Source organism: Hylobates moloch, unplaced genomic scaffold (genome assembly GCF_009828535.3).
Source record: "Hylobates moloch isolate HMO894 unplaced genomic scaffold, HMol_V3 SCAFFOLD_32, whole genome shotgun sequence".
Lineage (NCBI taxonomy): Eukaryota > Metazoa > Chordata > Mammalia > Primates > Hylobatidae > Hylobates > Hylobates moloch.
Window position 1 is genome coordinate 3,108,229 of NW_026652307.1, and position 22,290 is coordinate 3,130,518.

General features: G+C 43.2%; 1 protein-coding gene across 3 annotated transcripts in view; it reads right to left on the reverse strand.

Annotated features, from left to right (window-relative positions):
• Positions 1–19,714, reverse strand: part of LOC116463271 (vesicle-associated membrane protein-associated protein B/C) — a 69,051-nt gene extending 49,337 nt beyond the window's left edge. For all 3 annotated transcript variants that reach the window (XR_004246638.2, XR_009212023.1, XM_032146296.2), the window contains exon 1: positions 19,390–19,714. Coding sequence is in view for 1 of the 3 variants with exons in the window: in XM_032146296.2 (XP_032002187.1) it covers positions 19,390–19,447 (58 nt within the window). In the remaining 2 variants the exon portion in view is untranslated. The remainder of the gene's footprint in view (positions 1–19,389) is intronic.
• Positions 19,715–22,290: the final 2,576 nt, after the last annotated feature.

Consider the following 22,290-nt stretch of genomic DNA (forward strand, 5'->3'; position numbering starts at 1 on the left):
ATGCAGTGTTTTAAATTAATAAAGTATTCTCCTGGTATCCTCGGGAGCTAGCCAGCTACTGAGAAACATCACACCTGTTACTGCAGCAAGAGAAATCAACACCAAGAACTCTCACTGATGATGCCATCAAAGGCACACCAGAAGCCAACTTGATTGAAATAGACTATACCAGACTTGCAGGCTGCTTACTCAATTCACTAGTTTCCTAGGTCTTTCAGAGCAGAAAGAAACAAAACTCAGCCTGCCACCACCTCCACGGGTGGGAAAACTAAACTGGAAGGCATGCTATTGTAGTTTAAGAATTCCTAAGATCAAACTCAGGAAAGCTACCTGAAAAAAATATAAAGTTAGACAGTAAGGAACAGCCTGGAAAACTAAGATATTTGCAGTTTATATAACAGATAAATGACGAGAATTCAAAATATATAAAGAATTCTCTTACTTACAATAAAAATACTAAAATCTCATGAAGGAATACTATACAACTCTTTAAAAGAATGAACTAGATCTGTATTTCAACAACTGATAGGTCTCAAAAACATGTTAAGTCACCCATACACCATGACACTACATTAAGTGATCTAGAAAAAAATGGAAATAGTTCACAGTAAATTCCTCTGGGGAGTTAAAAAAAAAAAAAAGAGGGAGTATGAATCAGCAGATATGGAGTACAGACATGTCATAAATTATTAGTGAAGTTTTACTTCTTTTATTAAAGAAAGATTTAAAACCAGTCTTCTAACAAATTATTAACTTTTAGTTACTCCATACTGGGGTATTTATATTATCTGTATTTTTTGTACTTAAAAATTTTTTCATATACAGAAAGCTACCTGTAGTTTATGTGAGATCCAAACAAGGTTCTTTTGAAATAATTTTCTACTTGTTCAGACTTGTAAAGTTGTTGAAAACTGATAAACCAACATTGATAGTCATGCTTGTATAATTTATAAAAATCAAGGTTATCACTTAAAACATGTTTAAAGTTGCAGTGGTCTCATTAACTCAAGACAAAGACCCATGTGTACAATTCTGACAAAAGCTTCTGTATGAACTTCAAAGACTAGAAACCATCTAAATACTGTCACTACTTTCCTTTAATACACTAGATTTTTTTTCATAATAGAAAAACGGCTAAAAGGAGTATATAAGAGCTGAGGCTTCATACATTCTATCTATATCCACCACTAATATTATCGTGCGGTGGAAGATTATTCACAATGATGAATTTTACATCAGTTCTAAAAGGATCTTAGACGATTTAATAAACTGAATTTTTTCAATGCATTCTTTATCCCATTGACTAACAAACATCCAGTAATTACTCTCTACTTGAAAGACCAAAATTTCTGCTTACAGTGATCACAAAAATAAACAAAAAGATAAGCAATATTCTACTGCAAATAAAATTCTATCTAAATAGAAGAGTGGCAAAACATGATTCACATTTCACACAAAGCAGGATGAGTCAAGATAGATAATATGCTCAAGTTAGGGGGATGAGTGATAAAATACCATGGGGTCCCAATTTCTCATGGTTGTAGTTGTTTTAACAGTTCAAGTGCAAAAAGTCCTATCAATAGAAGTAAAACTTCTCCAAAGTGTTCCATCTTTAGTGGAGATGACAGCACGTGAAAAAGCCTCCACACCAAAATCAACACATCCAATTCACACCAGATACAGAAGAGGGGAGAACAAGTTTAGCATTCCGCACCTTGATGATCCAACTGGAATTTTCAATCTGTGAACAATGAGAAACAGAGAACGTGGTTTATCAGTTAGTGTGTAATCTGGTCTGGTTCCTTTTCAATAAAGAACCTAAGTGGCTATACCAGTGATAAGAGATTATCAACCAGGTCAGCAGCTTCTTAAACTCAACAAGAGGCCAGGGGAAAGGCTGTGAGACTTGGATGAAAAATATTGTCTATTTTTCCCTTTCTCTGCCTTTGAAAATTATGCTCATTCTTCAAAGTTTCGCTCAAACGTCTTCTCCTTTGGAAAGGTTTACCAAATCTCTTTAGTCAGAAGAAATTACTCCTTACTGTTCTGTGTCACAACAATAAGCTGACTGCCAAATTTCTATCTGCAGCCTGGCCCTCTCCCCTGAGCTCCAGACTCAACTACCTATTTAACATCTCTCATTGCAAGTGTACTGAGCATCTCAAGTTTCTCATGTCCAAACGGCACTCTTGAGTCCCACTCTCCTCCCTCAAACTCAATGCTTCTCATCTCAGTAAAGAAACCACCACTTACCCAACTGCTTAGGCCAAAAGTGTCTCTCTTCCTCTACATTTAATCTACATTCCTCTATATTCCTCTACCTTTAATCTAGAAACCCTGTCTCTACTAAAGATACAAAAATTACTTAGGCGTGGTGGCACACGCCTGTAGTCCCAGCTACTTGGGAGGCTGAGGCAGGAGAACTGCTTGAACCGGGAGGGGGAGGTTACAGTGAGCCAAGGGAGATCACGCCACTGCACTCCAGCCTGGGCAACAGAGCCAGTCTCTGTCTCAAAAAGACTCCTGGCCGGGCGTGATGGCTCACACCTGTAATCCTAGCATTTTGGGAGGCCCGAGCTCAGGAGTTCAGGAGTTCAAGACCAGCCTGGGCAACATGGTGAAACCCTGTCTACTAAAAATAAAAACATTAGCCAGGCATGGTGCTGCATGCCTGTAATCCCAGCTACTCAGGAGGCTGAGGCAAGAGAATTGCTCGAACCCAGGAGACAGACGTTGCAGTGAACCGAGATCGCGCCACTGCACTCCAGCCTGGGCGACAGAGCAAGACTCTGTCTCAAAAAAAAAAAAAAAACCACACACACACACACACACACACACACACACACACACACACAAAACAACTCCTGCTCAGAATCCTCTGTGGCTTCCCATCTCACAACAAAATCCAAAGTCCCTCTTGTGGCCTGCCTACCAGCAAGGCTCCTGCCCTCTTCTTTGACCTCATCTCCTAGCAGGCCCCTCCACCACTCTAGCACAGGCATAATGACCTTGCTGCTCCTTGAACACACCAAGCTTATCATCACCTCGCACTTGCCCTTCCATCCGTCTGTAATGCTCTTCCCAAATGTCTCCATAGTTCACACACTCATTTTATATAGGTCTCAGTTCAAATATCACCTTCTCAGGTAAATGACCTACCCTAATCACCCTACTTAAATGACCTTCCCTAATCACCCTACTTAAAATTGAATCCATTCCCAAATCCCTTTATCTTGCACTGTTTTTAGTTGTTTTTTTCCCCATTTATCACCTACTGCCTGACACCACAGCATATATATTTTCTGTTTTTATTTAATGTACACCTTCCCCACTAGAAGATGAGCTCCGCGAGGTAAAAGTTTACTCATCTCGGCCTCTCAGCAATGTTTGGCACGCTACAGGTACTCAATAAGTAACCCATGAAGAGAATGGTTCAGGTGCTGTGCTAGGCTCTCAAGCTGGAGAGAGAAACAGGGCACTGCAGCTCCCACCCAGAATACACAGAACAATCTTGGGGTCCATCCAGAATTAATGAATCAGAATCTCTAGGACTGAGACTCCATAATGATTTTTTCTTTTTAAAAAATTATCAAAATGTGACGTTAGCTCATATTTAACAGTACCAATCTATTCTAAGCACTTTACATGTGTTAATTTGTATCCTCCTAACATACCCCAGAGGGAGAAATTTGAGGCACAGAGAGATTAAACACATCACTGAAGGACATATGACTTTCAGATGGCAGATCTAGGGTTCACACTCTTAACTCCTGGGCAGTATACTACCTCTAACTGCATTGGACACTGTATGAAAGGTAATCTATAAAGCATCCTATCAAAAGGGGAGGGTGAGGAGCACAGGGAACTGATCAATGAGGCAAGCCCTGGAGTCTGAAAAGCAGATAATGCAAAGTACACTTTGAGCTGCAGGGAACTTGGGTGAAAGTACAGTGTGATAAAGCTACAAGGGGCTTCTGGGGGCATCACATGGCTGAAGAGGAAGGGGTACGAGACGGGTGAAAGCAGCTGAGGCTGGGAAGATGCAGTGTGGCCTGACTCTGAAGAGTTTTGCTGCTGGCCTAAGAATTTGGGCCACGAACCTATCCATAAGACCTAGAGAGCCAGTGAATGTGTTTAAACCAAGAAATGATATCAAATTTCAATGTTTAGAAAAATACCTCTGGAAACTGTATAAAGGATAGTCCAAAGGGTAAGAGAAGCAGGTAGAAAAATGAGAGAGAGAAAGTTGAGACACGGTGCTACTACAATAGTCTGGAAGGGAAAGGACCTATACTCAGGATATGATAGCAGAATACAAAGAGACAAAAGGTCATAGAAGACGCTGCTGATTTAAATGGACTGAGTAGATGTGAAAGGTTACGGAAAATGGGGAGCAAAAGACAAGTTTAGGATTTCCAGCTTGCCAACTTGGTGCAAGGGCCACTCCCAACATCCAGAAGCCACAGTCAGTGGGGATAAGAGGATAAACGGTAAATACAGTGTGGAACATGCTGAGTTTGAGGTGTTCTCATGACAACCAGATAGACAGGGATGTCCAGTAGGCTGACAGATCAAAAGATCTGCTTGGAGATATAGATTTGGAAGTTTTCTGTGCAGAAGTGGAAGATGAAGGCATTATTAATGAGACAACATACAGAGAATTGTTAAATTGAGAAGACTGAAGCCAGAACCTGAGAAACCTCAACATCCAGTAAAAGAGATGATAAAGAGGCGGACAGTTCATCAGAAAAGTCAAAGACAAGTATCACAGAGAGAAACCTGGGGAACTAAGAAGGGTTTGAGTGGAGGGGTGAGGTCTGATGAAAGAAGAGTGAAGGTATCAGAAACTGAGATTCACCACTTCCCCAAAACTAGCTGTGATAGAAGACTGGGCATTTGCTTAAGCGGGGAAGATCTAGAAAACAAGATTTCTTTTTAGGAAGGGGCAACTTAAGCATGTTTGTAGGCACAAGGAAGGAATCAAGTACAAGAGAAATGTGAGACAGCAGTAATAGGCTAACGATGCAAAACACTGTTAAGTGATGGGAAAGGAATTGGGTAAAAGAACACACACCTAAGAGGTAGTCCTGACTCTCTGAAATAGAAGAGGAGGATAAGTAAAAACGTAAGTTTCCACAAGAGAGAATAGTAACCAGCATTTAGTGGAAAATCTTCAAATATTTTCTGAGCGAAATGTACTGTGTCTACATCAATCGGCTGTACATAATGGGCCGTGCCGATAGCCTTCATTACTCTTCACCACTGAAAGTCTTCTCTTTTTCCCCCCTCTCTCCTTTCTCAGCTTTGTTTTTGTTTTTGAGACAGAGTCTTGCTCTGTCACCCAGAGTGGAGTGCAGTGGCATAATTTTGACTCATTGCAGCTTCCACCTCCTGGTTTCAAGTGATTCTCATGCCTCAGCCTCCTGAGTAGCTGGGATTACAGGCATGCACCACCACACCAGGTTAATTTCTGTATTTTTAGTAGAGATGGGGTTTCGCCATATTGCCCAGGCTCATCTCAAACTCCTGGCCTCAAGTGATTCGCCTGCCTCGGTGTCCCAAAATCCTTGGATTACAGGCATGAGCCATTGCGCCTGGCCTCTCCTTTCTCAGCTTTCTCCTAAACACCAACCCTTCCTCGCCTATGCCTTAGATCCAGAGACCATTAACTCCCTGGGAAACTGCCATGCACCATGCACTGTGCTGTGCTAGGCACTGGGATCTGGGGAGAAGAGACACAATCTAAAAAAAAGAAAAAAAAAAAAAAGAAGGGGCTTGCTGACTAATAGCAGAAGGGAGTCACGTATCACGTTGCCAATGACAACATGCTGTGACATGTGTGGGAGCCAGAGGAACAGATACAACGTGAGTGAAGAATGTCAGGAAAGTGACCTTGAAGAAGTGAAGCCCGTGCTGAGCTTCAAAGGTAAGCAGGGGGAAGCAGCGAAACAAATGAGGAAAAGGAATCAACTAATTTTTAGTGGTGGAAACAGCTAAAAGCTGTTACTTTATGACTACATACAGGGTAAGTCATGATACAGAGTATGCCAAAGCCCCATGGCCAAAGAGAACTAAAAGGCTGAAACACAAGCATGAGGAAAGACGATGCTGGAAAGATGGGCAGGGCAATGTGGGGAGAGTGCAACAAGTATCAATAATTTTCCAGGTTTTGTTAAAGAATTTAAACTTTATTTTTGGCAACAGGAAGACATCTAATGATTGTGAGCAAGCAAGAGATATGCTCAGATTTGCATCTTTGCAAACCATCTTTGAAAACCACATCGGGGTGGAAAGAAAGAGAAGACTCAGACAAGAAGACCAGTTAAGAGGCTATTACAGTTGCGGGAGAAAACGGGGCAGCCATACAGGGAATGGGGAAGAAGGGACAGAATTGAGTCATAGACTCTCTGAGTTGGTCAAATGCATGAATGTAGGTACCATTCAATGAGACAGTAAGAAGGGGAGGTTTGGAGGAAAAAATGAAAAGGTGGTATAGAGTTCAGCTTGGGTCATGCTGCATTTAAAGTACTGCAGCCTTTTATATGGGCTTGGGTCAGGCCCGGGTTCACATGTAAGTGACGTTAGAAGCTAAGGGTACTGGTAAAAGAGTTCCGCAAAGGGGAGAAGGGAAGACACAGAGAGAGCAAATCTGAGCAAAACAGGGAAAGGAGAAGAGGGGGAGAAGGTGAACGTGTAACCCTGAGCATTACCAACCGGACTGCATGATGAGTGGGCAAAATTGGCCACATGGGCAGAAGAAAAGCAGAGAGAGCAACGAGGGAGGTCAAGAGAAGAGTGTCAACGAGCAGGATGACAACAGGGGCCAAATGGTAGTGAAGACTGAACATGCAATGGGAGATGTAGTGATGAAGCAATGATTGAGCTCCCGGGCAGTGACTAGAAGTGAAGAACAGAAAGAAAAAAGACAGGAAACTATGTTTTCCAGAAGCTTACCATGACAAGAAGGAAAGTGAAAGGAGTAGCTAGACAGGGCAAAAAGGACTGACAACAGTTTTTCTTCTTTAAAGGTGGAAGGGACAATACTCAGATGTTTAATGAAAATGACTAATGGCCAAGCACTATTCTCAGTGAGTGCTAGGTATGTAAAGAAAGAAAAAGAAACAATCTGGCTTTGAAAGAGAAAGGCAACAAAAGCATTCACTCTGAAAATAATAATAAAAAGATCCAAATGAGCCGACCAAGTGGTCTCTGGATTTCTCTAGACGACTGCTCATGTTTCTTCCACCTTTCCTCTGAGCGAGGTTAGAGGTGAACTATGCACTAAGATGGGATCCTCCTGCCCGCAAATTACATGAAAAGTTTTGATTGTGTGCATCTGCACATTCTCTCAAGAGTAAGCCATGGCTTTCCTTCATCCAATTAGTAAAGCACTGCCTGACTTTACAAAGGTCAGAAGCACAAATTTAGATTTTCAGAGGAGTCCATCAGGATATATTTATATGCCAACAAATCAATTCAACCAACAGATTGAGAACTCAAATAAGCCTCCACAAGGACAAACCTCCAGTTTTTCAGCAAATTTCTCTTTTTATTCTTGTGTATGCTTCTATTTCAAATGATCATAGCAAACACTGAAAAGATGACCAAATCCAGGGTTGTATCCTTCTTTGGGGTACTAGGAAAAGAAAACAACAATAAGAAGAGAATGTAGTCTATGTAGTCTACTCAGAAATAGTAAAACAAAAACCTATAGGAGCTTACATTCTAGCAGCCAAAGCCAAGCAATAAGTAAATGAAGCACATAAAGAATAAAACAAAACGTTAAAGTGACATACAATTCGTACAATAAGAGGTGATACAGAAAAAACTGGATCAGAGTCCAAGAATACTCAGGAAAGGTTAATATAAGTAGTGAGCTTTCAAACAGGAACAAGAGGTTTCATTAATTAAATATTCAGGAGCCCATAGGAACAAAGTACCAGTAGGTGCTGTGGGAAATACAAGCTGGTTCCTGTCCTCAAGGGGCTTTCCATCTCTCTTCTTCAGCTAAAATAAACTTAAGTTCTCAAGCTTAGAGCTGGAAGGACCACCTAGAGGTACTGAGTTCAAGCCTCCTCACATCACAGAGGAGGAAAGCAAAGCTAAGGAGGTTAGCCCAAGTGCCTCTAGGTGACAGCAGGGCTAGGAATCACAGACTCCCTTTGTAATGCAAAGCACACAGGCTTGGGAGGCTGGAAGACCCGGATACAAATTCACATTCTGCAAAGTCTTCGCAACGGCCTTCTGCAAAGGCCTCTCATCTCTAAAATGGAGATGGCCATAACACTGATTTCTCGAGTATGTACCATTCCATTTCTTCCCTTTTTCTACTATATTGTAAATGTTGAGTGATGGAACTAAAAGACTAAAATAGTACCCAGTTAACCCAGAAATGCATAGTTTGCACAACAGGTATTGAGGACATGAAAGACTCGGAGTAGAGAGTGGGGTGGTGGAAGGGAAGGTACAGTTGATAGTATCAGCACAGAATTTTCAACACTAATAAACAAATAGCTCACAATAAGAAGTGATCAAGTTAGGACAGAAGTTCTTAGGGGGAAACACAGAATTCGTAGAAGGATTTTTTTTATTTTTATTTTTATTTTTTTTTTTGAGACAGGGTCTCACTCTCAGCCCAGGCTGGAGTGCAGGACTTTTCTTTTTTTTTTTTTTTTTTTGAGATAGGGTCTCACTCTCAGCCCAGGCTGGAGTGCAGAGGTACAATCTCAGCTAGCTGCAACCTCTGCCCTCCTGGGTTCAAGCGATTCCTGACCCTCAGCCTCCCGATTAGCTGGGATTACAGGCATACACCACCAAGCCTGATTAACTTTTGTATTTTTAGTAGACAGCGGTTTCACCATGTTGACCAGGCTGGTGTCAAACTCCTGAGCTCAAGCGATCCACCGATCCACCCACCCCAGCCTCCCAAAGCTGGAATTACAGGTGTGAGCCACCGTGGCTGGCAAAAGATTAAAAGTCAGTCACAGTCATTCTAATGTCCCAGAGCAACTACACTTTACGTAAGAGGTGCCAAAGAGACAATTACAAGACTACAATTATAATAAGGCACTTTTTCTTTCTTTTTCTCTCTTTTTTTTTTTTTTTTTGAGATGGAGTTTTGCTCTTGTTTCCCAGGCTGGAGTGCAATGACACGATCTCGGCTCACTGCAACCTCTACCTCCCCAGCTGAAGCGATTCTCCTGCCTCAGCCTCCCAAGTACCTGGATTACAGGCATGCACCACCATGCTCGGCTAACTTTTGTATTTTTAGTAGAGATGGGGCTTCACTATGTTGGTCACGCTGGTCTCGAACTCCTGACCTCAGGTGATCCACCCACCTCAGCCTCCCAAAGTGCTGGGATTACAGGTGTGAGCCACTGTGCCCGGCCTTTTCCTTTATTTTTCTATCCCATTTCTCTTTCAAGCCTCTTTCTCTAGTCTCACTCCTCCTCTCATCTTCCTAACAACATAATAAATAATAAATAAGAAAGCCAAGGGCACACCCCCACTTATCTTTTAAGGGAAGAAACACAGCCAGCATAATGACAAAAAAAAAAAAAAAAAAAAAACCATAGCCTTTGCGATCAGACAGATCTTGATTCAAATCCCAGCTCCAACCCTCAGTCAGGTTGATAACTTGGGTTAATAACTTCAGGATCATAACTGTACCCTCTTCCTAGGCTTGCATTAAGAATTAAATAAATGAACGCTTAGAAAAATGGCAAGCACACAGTATAAGCTCGCCAACTCACATATCTCAAATGCCATCTTCCCTGTGAGATCGAACACCCAAAGGAGAATTAACACAGCTTTTTCTAAGTTCTCAATAAGGACAGGCCATAAATATCTTGTCCCCATTTTCCCTCCTTGTCTCCCAATACCCAGAGGCTGGAAACTTTAAGGGCTAGGCCTTCCTCCCAGGTCCCTAATGCAACTTAGTGCCTGGCCCACAGGAAGCTTTCAGTATGTGGTAACTGAACCAAATCTCAATCAGAGTCATGTTCAATTCCCCCAGAAGGAGTCATCTGTCTATAAAGAAAACCTCAAAGGATCTGCAAAGGGCAGAAACTCAAAATAGCTCTAATTTGGACAATCAACTATTATGTACAGACAATCCCCGACTGGTTTGACTTGCGACTTTTCAATTTTACAATGGTGTGAAGCCATCACAATTTTGACATATTTTGAATTTTGATCTCTTCCCAGGCTAGTAATATGCAGTACATGAGATATCCAATACTTTATCATACAATAGGCTTTGTGCTAGATGACTTTGTCCAACTGGAGGCTAACTTAAGGGTTCTGAGTATGTTTAAGGTAGACAAGGCTACGATGTTGGGTAGGTTAGGCTGTATTTAATATGTTTTCAACTTATAATATTTTCAACTGACAATGGGTTTCTGAGGACGTAACTCCGCTGTAAGGTGAGAAGCATCTGTAAGAGATCATTATATTCATGCATGTCTCTAAATCCCTTCTTATTCAATTCATATGCCTGGCATATCATCGTCTTGGGAAATGATGACTTCCCAAAGTGTACCTCATACAGAGTGAAACAGCACTTTTTAATCACCTTAAGTTTACCTCTTTGAACAACTGAGAGAAGTCTCTAGTTTATTAACTCACCCTTATTTGTTTCTCTGTCCAAGGCAATGGCTGGTCAGGAGCATGCAGAACTAAAGGTTTTGTAGCAACACTTATAAAGTTTAAGGTGGCACTGCTAAAGATCATTTATTTTAGACATTCCTATCTTAATAAGTGCCCTTTACAACTTCTTGAATTCCCACACTACAAACCTGCAAGCCTATGAAATCTCTACCACACACAAGCTTTGCCCTGCCTTCCAAAGACTGGATAGCAGAAGGACAAATTACTCACAAGTTAATGTGGTTTTTTTTTTTTTTTTTAAGACAGAGTTTTGCTCTTGTTACCCAGGCTAGAGTGCGACGGTGGGATCTCGGCTCACCACAACCTCCACCTCCCAGGTTCAAGCGATTCTCCTGCCTCAGCCTCCCAAGTAGCTGGGATTACAGGCATGAGCCACCATGCCCAGCCTAATGCTTTCTAAATATATAGAATCACGAAACCATCAGAATCTGATATAAAAGTGAATATTCACAAGAGAAATCAAGCATTCTTTGGAGTCATCTGTCTGAACTTTTTTAAAAGTAGGGCAAGAAATCCCTCCTAAAAAATTCACAGGGAATAGCTCTTAATGAATTGATGTTCTTAAGAAATTGTCCTGACAGCTATTAATACTTCATTAATGGTTTTACATTCTCTGCCTCCCTCTCTCAAGAACAAACCCCTTTAGGAGTTAACTCTAATGAGCTGATAGTGGTATAAGGGAAAGTACAAGGCTTCGCCTGTGCCACCATTTACTAGTGCAGCCTCATCCAGCAGAAAGTTACCTAGCCACTGACTAAGTCATCTCATATGATTGTTACACAGATTAAACAGTAACATAAATATGGCAAAACACCTCTTACCACAGTTCCTAAACTGTGTGGCCCTATCTTCTGGAATTAAAGTATTTATCCAGGCCGGGCACGGTGGCTCACGCCTGTAATCCCAGCACTTTGGGAGGCCGAGGCGGGCGGATCACGAGGTCAGGAGATCGAGACCACGGTGAAATCCCGTCTCTACTAAAAATACAAAAAGTTAGCCGGGCGCGGTGGCGGGCGCCTGTAGTCCCAGCTATTCGGAGAGGCTGAGGCAGGAGCATGGCGTGAACCCGGGAGGCGGAGCTTGCAGTGAGCCAAGATCGTGCCACTGCGCTCCAGCCTGGGTGACAGAGCGAGACTCCGTCTCAAAAAAAAAAAAAAAAAAAGTATTTATCCTCTAGAAATGTTTGTTCTTTCTTTACCTTTCTTTACCCTTATATTGCAAAATGTATGTCAGCCACTGCTTTTAACTCCAGACCCAACCCAACGGGGTGTTGGGGGGCACATTTCACCACTCACAAATATGACCACTCCCAGATCCTTAGGTTCTATTTTCAATTTCCCTCCATTCTCTGAGCACCCTTCAGCCTTTCAAGACAACTCAAGGAACTTAGAGCTCTAAACCACATCACAAGGAAGTAATTCAAATCTAGGTAAATGGTCTAGGGGTACATCCCATTGTCTTAAAGTACAAGCTAAAAGATGAAAAACACTGCAGTCTCAATCTACCCCTAAAACATTTATTGCCCTAGTCTCCACTTCCCAGATGGGCAAAGGCTGAAGGAGGCTATTGAAATGCCAACAGTGTAGTAATTGAAACACATTACAGGTATCGGCGAATGTGCCCCACCGCAACACGAGATGGGCATGCACACACACACCCCCCAAAAGCCTGAAGACATCACTTGACACAGGTGAAAATACTAACATGCTAACCAAAGGTCAATATTAGCCCTTCTGAAAGGATGAAGGAAAACTCCAAGAAAGCGTTTCTATAGCTTTACAGTTCTATGCAATAAAAAATGTTATTAAAAGAAAGTATTCCAAGGTTTTCTCATGGGACTATGCCACTTTCTCAACTGCTTCCCAACCCCCAAGCCCCCATGCAAGGGGGGTTTGTCTTTGTCTACAAACAAAGACAGTGTTTGTAGACATCAATAGCTTGTTAAAAGGATGCCCTTAATATTTTGAAAAATATCCTAGAGATATTATTTTACCACATTCAGTTATTTGTTTTTTAAATAATCCTCAAGTGACTGTCAAGTTTAGTAACTTTGTTTCCATAACAAAGCTCTTTAAACAACTCTTCCTTGTGTAAAGCCGGCTGCCCACGTCTGTCAGGTAAGAACTTCAAAGAACGCACATACCCACTGAGCAAGGCCAAAGCAATCCTGGATATGCTATGCTGATAACAGCCTGAAAGGGGCCTAAAATGATAGAAAAAAACAAGGATGCCAGTCTGGAAACCATAATGCAACTTTGTTTTTAACACAATCCTCAGTGCAAAATAACTGCAAAAGGCTTTTGTTTTATTTTACTAAAGACATTCTATGGCAACCTTGTCTTGACTAATGGAACTCAGCACTCTTTGTATTAATCTTTCTTGTCATCTAGGTGAAAGCTGTGCTCATTTGTCCCAAATCATGATCATCCTTTAGACAGCAAATTTTTCAAAAAAGTGGGGATATATAAGACACTCTTGGCCTGGCGCAGTGGCTCACGCCTGTAATCCCAGGACTTTGGGAGGCCGAGGTGGGCAGATCACGAGGTCAAGAGATCGAGACCATCTGGCCAACATGGTGAAACCCCGTCTCTATTAAAAATACAAAAATTAGCTAGGCGTGGTGGCACGTGCCTGTAGTCCCAGCTACTCGGGATGCTGAGGCAGGAGAATCGCTTGAACCCAGGAGGCGGAGGTTGCAGTGAGCCAAGATAGCGCCATTGCACTCCAGCCTGGCAACAGAGCAAGACTCTATCTCAAAAAAAAAAAAAAAAAGACACTTTTGGAGATAATGCTTTATGTAAAAATTCAAGTTTCGGTTCTAAAAATCAAGCCTAGGGGTGGTATTTGAGTGATAACCAATATAATATACTCCCTTGACTCTTCCCCTAATTTTCAACTACTTAGCGATAATAACACAGGGTCAAAGTTCTCAGTATTCAGCCTTCAGCATTTGAAGGAAACATGCATACAATTTTAATAAATAAAAGATAGTGTTAATGTTTAATAAGCATCAATTTCAGACTAATTATTTTCGTAAATCCACACCTGGATGAAAAGCTCCCAGGTAATTATGAAGATAACGGTGATCTATGTCACAACCACTCACATTAAGGAAACATCATTGCTTTACAAATATAAGCACATGGTCAAGAACTATACATTTTTTCCCCTCAGGAGTTAACTGTGAAGAAAAAGTAGTGAATAGGTGGATAAAAGAAAGTTAACTTCCAGTCCACATTTTTCTCCCAGGAACAAGATTTCAGAAGTAAATGGTACTATCTATGAAGATTTAAGTTTGACTCAAGTTTAGTAAGTTTAATGCCGCTTTTGATAAGCAAGCTACTTAATAATTAAATAAATGAAGATAATCTATTCAGGGTGGATCTAAACCACTACCATGAAGAATCTTCAGCACATGGCTGACACTTTGTTGTACTGTAAAACACAGTCTGCTCTATGTGATCACGAAATGTTAAGAAAATCAGTGCTATGCTAAAGCTAAAGAATTAATGTTGTACTTGGCATCTGAAAGATAATTACTGCACTGAATGAACTATATCCACAGGGCTTTAGATTTTTTAACTTCCTAAACAATCTTAAATTACACATCAACTTGAAGGGCTGAACTAAAGAGTCTAAGCCAGCTTTTCCTATACAAAAAAACAAAACAAAACAACGTCCTTAAACCATCATTTAGCGTGTCCAAGTTTCTATTTTCTCCCAAAAGTGGTACTCAACTACACTGATTCATTGGTGCCCTCCCATCTGATATCCCTACTAATGGCAGGACTATCTAAGACTTCTTGAAGGCCATTGGTTCAGTCAAGGAATAAAGCAAAAGTAAATGCATCCACAGTTATGTTTAAATCTTAACCGGCTGGGTGCAGTGGCTCACAACTGTCATCCCAGCACTTTGGGAGGCCGAGGTGGGTGGATCACCTGAGGTCGGGAGTTCGAGACCAGCCTGACCAACATGGAGAAATCCTGTCTCTATTGAAAGTACAAAATTAGCCGGGCATGGTGGCGCATGCCTGTAATCCCAGCTACTCGGGAGGCTGAGGCAGAAGAAGTGCTTGAACCCAGGAGGCAGAGGTTGCGGTGAGCCAAGATCGCATCATTGCACTCCAGCCTGAGCAAAAAGAGCCAAACTCCATCTCAAAAAAAAAAAAAAAAAAAAACCTTAACCTAGTGAGGATGGACGTTCAACAGACCATTTCCATGTGACGGTATCATTGCTAGGGGAATGGGCTAGGATATAAAGAATGATCTAGAGTCCTGAACAATGACCAAAAAATATATGACATACTATTTACCACAGATGGACTCTCATGGAAGGGGAGGGAGAAGGGAATGAAAGAAGAGCGCTATATAATGCCTTGAAAGTGACTCATTCGGAAAGCTCTCTTTGAGCTGGACAACAAGTGGGATCTCAGAGTGAGGAGATGGCAAGGAAACGATTAGGACTCGGACGAACTGAGATCAACAGAAAGAGTGACAATTTTAAAAAACTCCTATGACTTAGTGAAAAAGACAAAAAGAAATATAAAACACACACTTAGGCTGGGTGCAGTGGCTCATGCCTGTAATCCCTGCACTTTGGGAGGCCGAGGAGGGAGGAATCCTTGAGGCCAGGAATTCAAGACCAGCCTGGGCAACATGGCAAGACTCTATCTTTACAAAAAAATTTAAAAATTAGCCAGGAATGGTGGCACCTGTAGTCCTAGCTACTACGGAACCTGAAGCAGGAGGATCTCTTGAGCCCAGGAGTTTGAAGCTACAGTGAGCTATGATGGCACCACTGCCCTCCAGCCTGGGTGACAGAGCAAGAAAGACCCTGCCAAAAAACAAAAACATTTACTCTCTCAGAAAGATACCCCTAGTCTGAAAGAGCTTAATGTTCACCCACGAAAAATATCTCATGAAAATCAACCTTAAGTCTAGGCAAATCCTCCTGTGTCATGCTTCTTTCAGGAAGCCACCAGGCTTTCTCCTTTTGATATTTATGATGCAGCATAGTACTTCCTATAAAAGTGCATAAGGTCATATAAATTTGCGTTTTTTTCTTCTGTAACATCCTTAAATTTAACATACCACACAAAATTCCCAAGATTAAAGAGTCTGACAATATACAATCCCATACGATCAACTTAGGCTGCATTTAAAACATAATTTTTCCAGCCGGGCGCGGTGGCTCACGCTTGTAATCCCAGCACTTTGGGAGGCTGAGGCGGGCGGATCACGAGGTCAGGAGATCGAGACCACGGTGAAACCCCGTCTCTACTAAAAATACAAAAAAATTAGCCGGGCGTGGTGGCGGGCGCCTGTAGTCCCAGCTACTCGGAGAGGCTGAGGCAGGAGAATGGCGGGAACCCGGGAGGCGGAGCTTGCAGTGAGCCGAGATTGCGCCACTGCACTCCAGCCTGGGCGACAGAGCGAGACTCCGTCTCAAAAAAAAAAAAAAAAACAACAACAACAACAACAACAAAAAAAACATAATTTTTCCTTTGAATGGGCATTTTAGTTATTACCTTCTCAAGTAAAGTTAGCTCAGAGGTTCATCTAGGTGAACCACCAGAAATCAGAGTCGTCACCCTGAGTAACCTGGAAGAAACCAGTTAAGTGTGCCATTTCTCATCCTGAAATGAATTATCTCTAAGTAAGTCAGAGTATTCAGTCTCTATTAATTGTACTGTCTTAGCATTCAGCTTAAAACAAACAAACACACCTCATGATGTCGTTTAAGAACACACACAGATGTCTCTTCTAAAGTTATGAGCCAGAGGCCTTCAACAATTTGGTACCACTTCTCTTGGACCACTTCCCCAGCAAAAATATCCAGTGACTTTGGCATAATTACTTTGGCCAATCCAGGGCCAGAATGATCGCTATTCTCTGCCACACCTTTCAGGTACAGAAGTGATGAAACCACTTAAGTGGTTAAGTGGTTGTCTAATCTCTGTATAGTACTATGCACTTACAAAGCCGCTAACAGCCATGTCATTCCTTCTAAACACTTTCTACAAGAGGCAACGTGGACATGAGCATCATCCCCATTGACCGAAGAATGACCCCAGGCTTTGAGGAGTGAAGTGGCGTAAGGTCACACATCTTTCAGTAAAACAATTGAACAAAATCTTAAATTTTCTCAAATGAGTGCCTCTTTCCATAACATCATATTAGACAACAGAGTTTGTACTGGGATTTCGAGGTTTTCAGAAAGTTAATGCAAGGAAGGACTGCTCAAGGAGAAGCAACACAATTTTAACTTGGACACTGGCTGCATCTATGCATAAAGGAACTGAGATCTGACTCTTGTCTACTCACCAGCCTTGTCTCCCATCTTGCCAGGCAACCACAACAAATGTTCTTTGTTGCTGTCATTCAGAACCACTAGTGGTGGCCGGGCTCACGCTTGTAATCCCAGCACTTTGAGAGGCCAAGGAGGGCGGATCACTTGAGGTCCTGAGTTTGAGACCAGCCTGGCCAACACAGTGAAACCCCATCTCTACTAAAAATACAAAACTTAGCCAGGCGTAGTGGCACATGCCTGTATGTAATCCCAGATATTCAAGAGGCTGAGGCAGGAGAATCACTCGAACCTGGGAGGCAGAGGCTGCAGTGAGATGGCGCCTCTGCACTCCAGTCTGGGTGACAGAGTGAGACCTCTATCTCAAAAACAAAAAACAAACAAACAAAAAACTACTAGTGGCATCCCAAAGGAGCCCAGTCATCTCAGGGTTTGTGCCTCTGCGCATGCAAATTCCTGTCTGAAATGTTCCCCACCCTTTCCTTCTTTGAGCCTTCTTCTACTCGACTTTTATAACTGAGCTCAAATAACACCTCTTTCAGGAGTTGACCTCCTCAATGCTCCTGGAGCACTCTGGACTACCCTACATCATTGTCCTGTCCTGGCTGTTATTCTCACCTGCCCCCTTCCCTAAAGTACTGGGAGGAGGTTGAGGGAAAATGGGAGAGTACAGCTGATATGACTTGGCTTCTCCGGGTATCTGACACACAGATCAGGTACTCAGTACACGTTTGTGGACTAACCGAATGAACCCACCAATTCTCAGGAGAAGTCAAGCCAGGCCTCCCAAACAGAGAAAGAACTTCAGACAACTCAAGTGGAAACTATGGCTCACTATTTTCACTTTAGCTACCTGGACTCCTTTCCCAATCTGGCATCCCCAGAAGGCCATGAGAACATCATGAAAGCTCAAGTACTATCCTGGAATTACAATCCACAGTAGGTTTGGTGGGGTTTTTCGGTTTTTTCATTTTAATTGGAAAGCCTTTGGTTCTCTGTAAATTCAGTTATTTCACATTGTTCACTCGGAAGGCAAAGTGACAGCCACCATTCTGGAGTATTTCCCAGCGATCAGACAGCATAACGGTTAAGAGCGTGAACTCTGAAGTCTGGGTTCAAATGTACCATTTGCCAACTGGTAACTTTGGGTAAGTTACCCTACACTACTTCCCAATAGGACATATAAACTGGAGAGCCTCTGGCCATTCATTCCATCATAAATACCAACTGAGCATCTACTGTGAGCCCGGTGCTAGCGATATAGTGGAGACCTGGCCTTCCAATCTAAAGTACACTTCCATGGAGTCAGACTGTTCCATTTCCTACACAGCACTTAGCACTATCTGCAGTGATCTTGTGTGCTGGTTTGTCTGTACTCGTCGGAAGGTAAGCTCTACGAGAGCAGAGGCCTTGTCTGTCTTGTGCATCCATCACCTCCCCAGAGCCTTCCACATCACTGGATACACGCAAAAAGAAGGAATGAGTATGTCAGACAAGAACCTTTTACCTCGTGGCCCTGGTGAAGGTAGGGAAAAAAAAAAAAAAAGAAGAAGTAACAACATAGAAAACACAAAGGCACAAATTACAGAGGTAATACTATCTGGGAGAAACCAGGGTCACGGCTTCCCATCACCGCAGGTGTTGCTCCAGGCAGCTCTGAGGAGAAAAAGGATCCCAGCACCCCGGCAGCCTCCCTGAGCCGCATCCAGGAGACAGCATGAGGGAGGCAGTGAAAGGAAAATGGGCCCAATCCCATCAGAAGTCCTGAGGAGGTTCATTTGTTGGTTCAACATGTTCATTTGTTGGTTCAACAGATATTTATTTACTAGGCGTATAATGTGTGCTGGGTACACAGCAGCGAACTGACAAGAGCCTGTCCTCATGCAGCTTCCCTTCTAGTATTGAAACAGTGATTTGGGGTATGAAAAGTGCCGTGCTGACCACAAAACAGCGACGGAATAGGGAATGACAGCAGGTGTGCACGGTGGGCTGGGTGGTCACAGCAGGCCTCTCTGAGCAGGTGACACCTCAACTAAGCCCCGAGGTCAACATTGTCACAGAGCAGGGGAAGAACCTTCTAGGCAAAGGCAGCGGTGGAGGCTCACACTAGAGAGGATCACAAACTGGTAAGTTACAAGCAAAGTGACAAGTGCCTCGAAGGCAAGTCCCAGGAGGCTGGGGGTCGTGGAGGAGGCGCAGGCCCCGGCTCCCGCACCAGCCCTCTCGGGTCCCGGCCACTCCGGGCAGTTCTGGGGCGCGCGGCGAGCGCCAAGGCCCGGCCCGGCCTCGCCGCCCCCCGCCACAGCGCCGTCGGGGTGGGGACGAGGGCCGACGTCACCCGCCGCGCCGGGCTCCGTCCCTCCAGCACTGGGGCGGGGGCCGCGGGCAGGAAGGTGGCGGCCTCTGGGGCTTACCTCGGAATTTGAGCTCGTGCTGCGGCTCGAGGCTCAGGACCTGCTCCACCTTCGCCATGTTCCTTAGCGGCGGAGCACCTTTGGCGGGGAGACCCCTGAGAGGTCACCGGGGCGGGAAGCGTTAAGGCTGCGCCCGCTTTAAGTTTTACAAAAAGGCGGGGACCTGTCGGGGCACGGGCGGGGGTCTTCTAAGGGGTGCGCGCGCTGGCGGGGGGTCGGTCTACGCGGTGCAGGCGCAGGGGCGGAGGGCGAGGGCGAGGCCGCGGTGCCCGGCGAGCTGACGGCACGCACGCACGCACGCACGCAGAGACGTACACACGCACGCACGCAGCAGGCTGGCCCGCTCGGGCAGCGGGAAGCTGCGGCCTGCGCCGCCGGCTCCAGGGGCGGGGACTAAAGCTGCGCGCGTGGAGCCCCTCCCGGGACAGTGCGCAGGCGCGGCACAAGCCACGGGGCGGGACTGCGGGGCAGCAAGGGGCGGGGCTTCGGGCCGCTCAGGAGGCGGGGTCTGTAGTCCAACTACGACAGCCACCGCGAAAACTATTAAGGGCACGCTGGGGGCCAGCCTCGTGTTAAGTGCTTTATTCAATAATAACAATTAGAATAAACTTCCACTTTTCTCTTGCTTATGTAGTGTCAGGCACTGTTAGAGACTCTGAATAATAGTGAAAGTACTTAGTATAACTATAATGTTTATGGGTGAGTGATATGGGCTAGGCACTGTGACGTCTTGTAAATAATAATTATAAATATAATAAACTACCAATTATTGCTTATTTATTTTGTATCACTCTGCTGAATGCTTCCAATAACAACAGCAAATACAATAAATACAAGCTACCCTACATTAAATGTTTACTATGCAACTGGCACTGTGCTGAATTCTTTACTAGTAAATTCTATTTGTTTATGCAACAAATATTTAGAAATACAATGATCAGAAAAGCTAACCTGATTCCAATCGTTTTACTATAGCCTAGTGAAGAGACATCTTTTGAATAAATAACCACACAAGTAAGTTAAATAATTAAAAATTGCTGGAGAATCCAGATCTGCTTGACCTCAAAAGTGGATACTCTACATCATGATTACCGTTTAAATTGTATTTCATTATATTATGTTTACTATGGAAGTAAAATAGGCGTTCTTAATAAGTCTCCTATACATACCCACATAGCTGAGACAAACGTGGCAAATTGCTAACAATGGCTGACTCAACATCGCAGGTATATGGTTTTCTTGTACTGTTTCTCCCACTTTGCTGTATACTTGAAATTTTTCATGATAAAAAGGTTTTTTAAAAGACTAACCTTTATATTTTAACTGGAGCATTTAGTCCATTTATATTTATTATATTTACTAATATATCTGGAATTATTTCTACCATTGTATTTTGTTATTTCTATTTGTCCTGCCTGTTTTTTTCCCCTTTCCTTTCTTCTTTAGGGTTTATTTTTATTCTCATTCTGATTTTCTTCACCTATTTAATCTATTTCTAAGTTTTAGTGGTTACTTCAAAATTCTGGGCATGCATACTTACCTTGTGAAAGTCCAGTATCTTTAAATATTTGTAAAAATGTCTTTACCCTGTTTCCTTAAAATATAAAGACTTTGGAGTACTTTAATCACCCATCCTCTAAATTATACACCTTAATGTAGTGTATGTTAAGTTTAATCTTTGCCATTGTAACCCCAGGAGACATTACTAAATTGTTTTATTCAGTCCACATTAGTTTAGATTCAGCCACACAATTACCATTTGTATCCACCTTTTCTTCTTGCATCTCAGCTTTCACCAACAAGATCGCTCTCCTTTTGCCTGAAGTAAATCCTTTCAATTTTATCTTTTTGTAGCTTTGTTGGTGCAAACCCTCTCAGTTTCTGTTCGTCTGCAAATGGATTCATTTTTGCCTTTTGTTGTTTTTATTTATTTATTTATTTATTTTGGAGATGAGGTCTTGCTCTGTTGCCCATGCTGGAATGCAGTGGCATGATCATGGCTCACTGCAGCCTGTGTCTCTCAGGCTGAAGCAATCCTCCCACCTCAGACTCCCGTGTAGCTGGGACTAAAAGCCTGCACCACCACACCCAGCTAATTTTTTTATTTTCTGTAAAATCTCACTATGTTGCCCAGGCTGGACTCAAACTCCTGGGCTCAAGTGATCCTCCTGCCTCAGCCTCCAAAGTGCTAGGATTACAGGCGTGAGCCACTGCACCTGGCCTTGCCCTTGTTCTTGAAAGATATTTTGGCTTGCTTGCTTGAATGACAGCTGTCCTCTGTCAGCACAGTTGATTGCCATCCACTGTTTGCCTGTTCCCCCTCATTACTCCTCAGGAGTCCAGTGACAATCTTACGTCGTTCATTCATAGGCTGTTGGTCTTTTCTCCCTCTTCTCATGTTCTACAGTTTTACCATGCTGTATCTTTTTTTTTGTTTTTTGAGACGGAGTCTCGCTCTGTCCCCCAGTCTAGAGTGCAGTGACGCCATCTCAGCTCACTGCAACCTCCGCCTCCCATGTTCAAGCGATTCTCCTGCCTCAGCCTACTGAGTCGCTGGGATTACAGGCACGCATCACCATGCCGGGCTAATTTTTGTGTTTTTAGTAGAGACGGAGTTTTGCCACGTTGGCCAGGATGGTCTCAAACTCCTGACCTCAGGTAATCCACCCACCTCGACCTCCCAAAGTGTTGAGATTACAGGCATGAGCCACCATGCCCAGCTCATGCTGTATCTTCCTGCCTTGAATTCTTTGGGCTTTCTGAATTTGATGATTGGTGTCTTTCATTATTCTTTTTTTTTTTTTTTTTTTTTTTTGTCTCGCTCTGTCCCCTCTGGCCCTGGTTGGGGCGAGTGGTGCTCTTGTGGCGTCCTCCCAAGGGTTTGGTGTTTTTGTGGGTGGG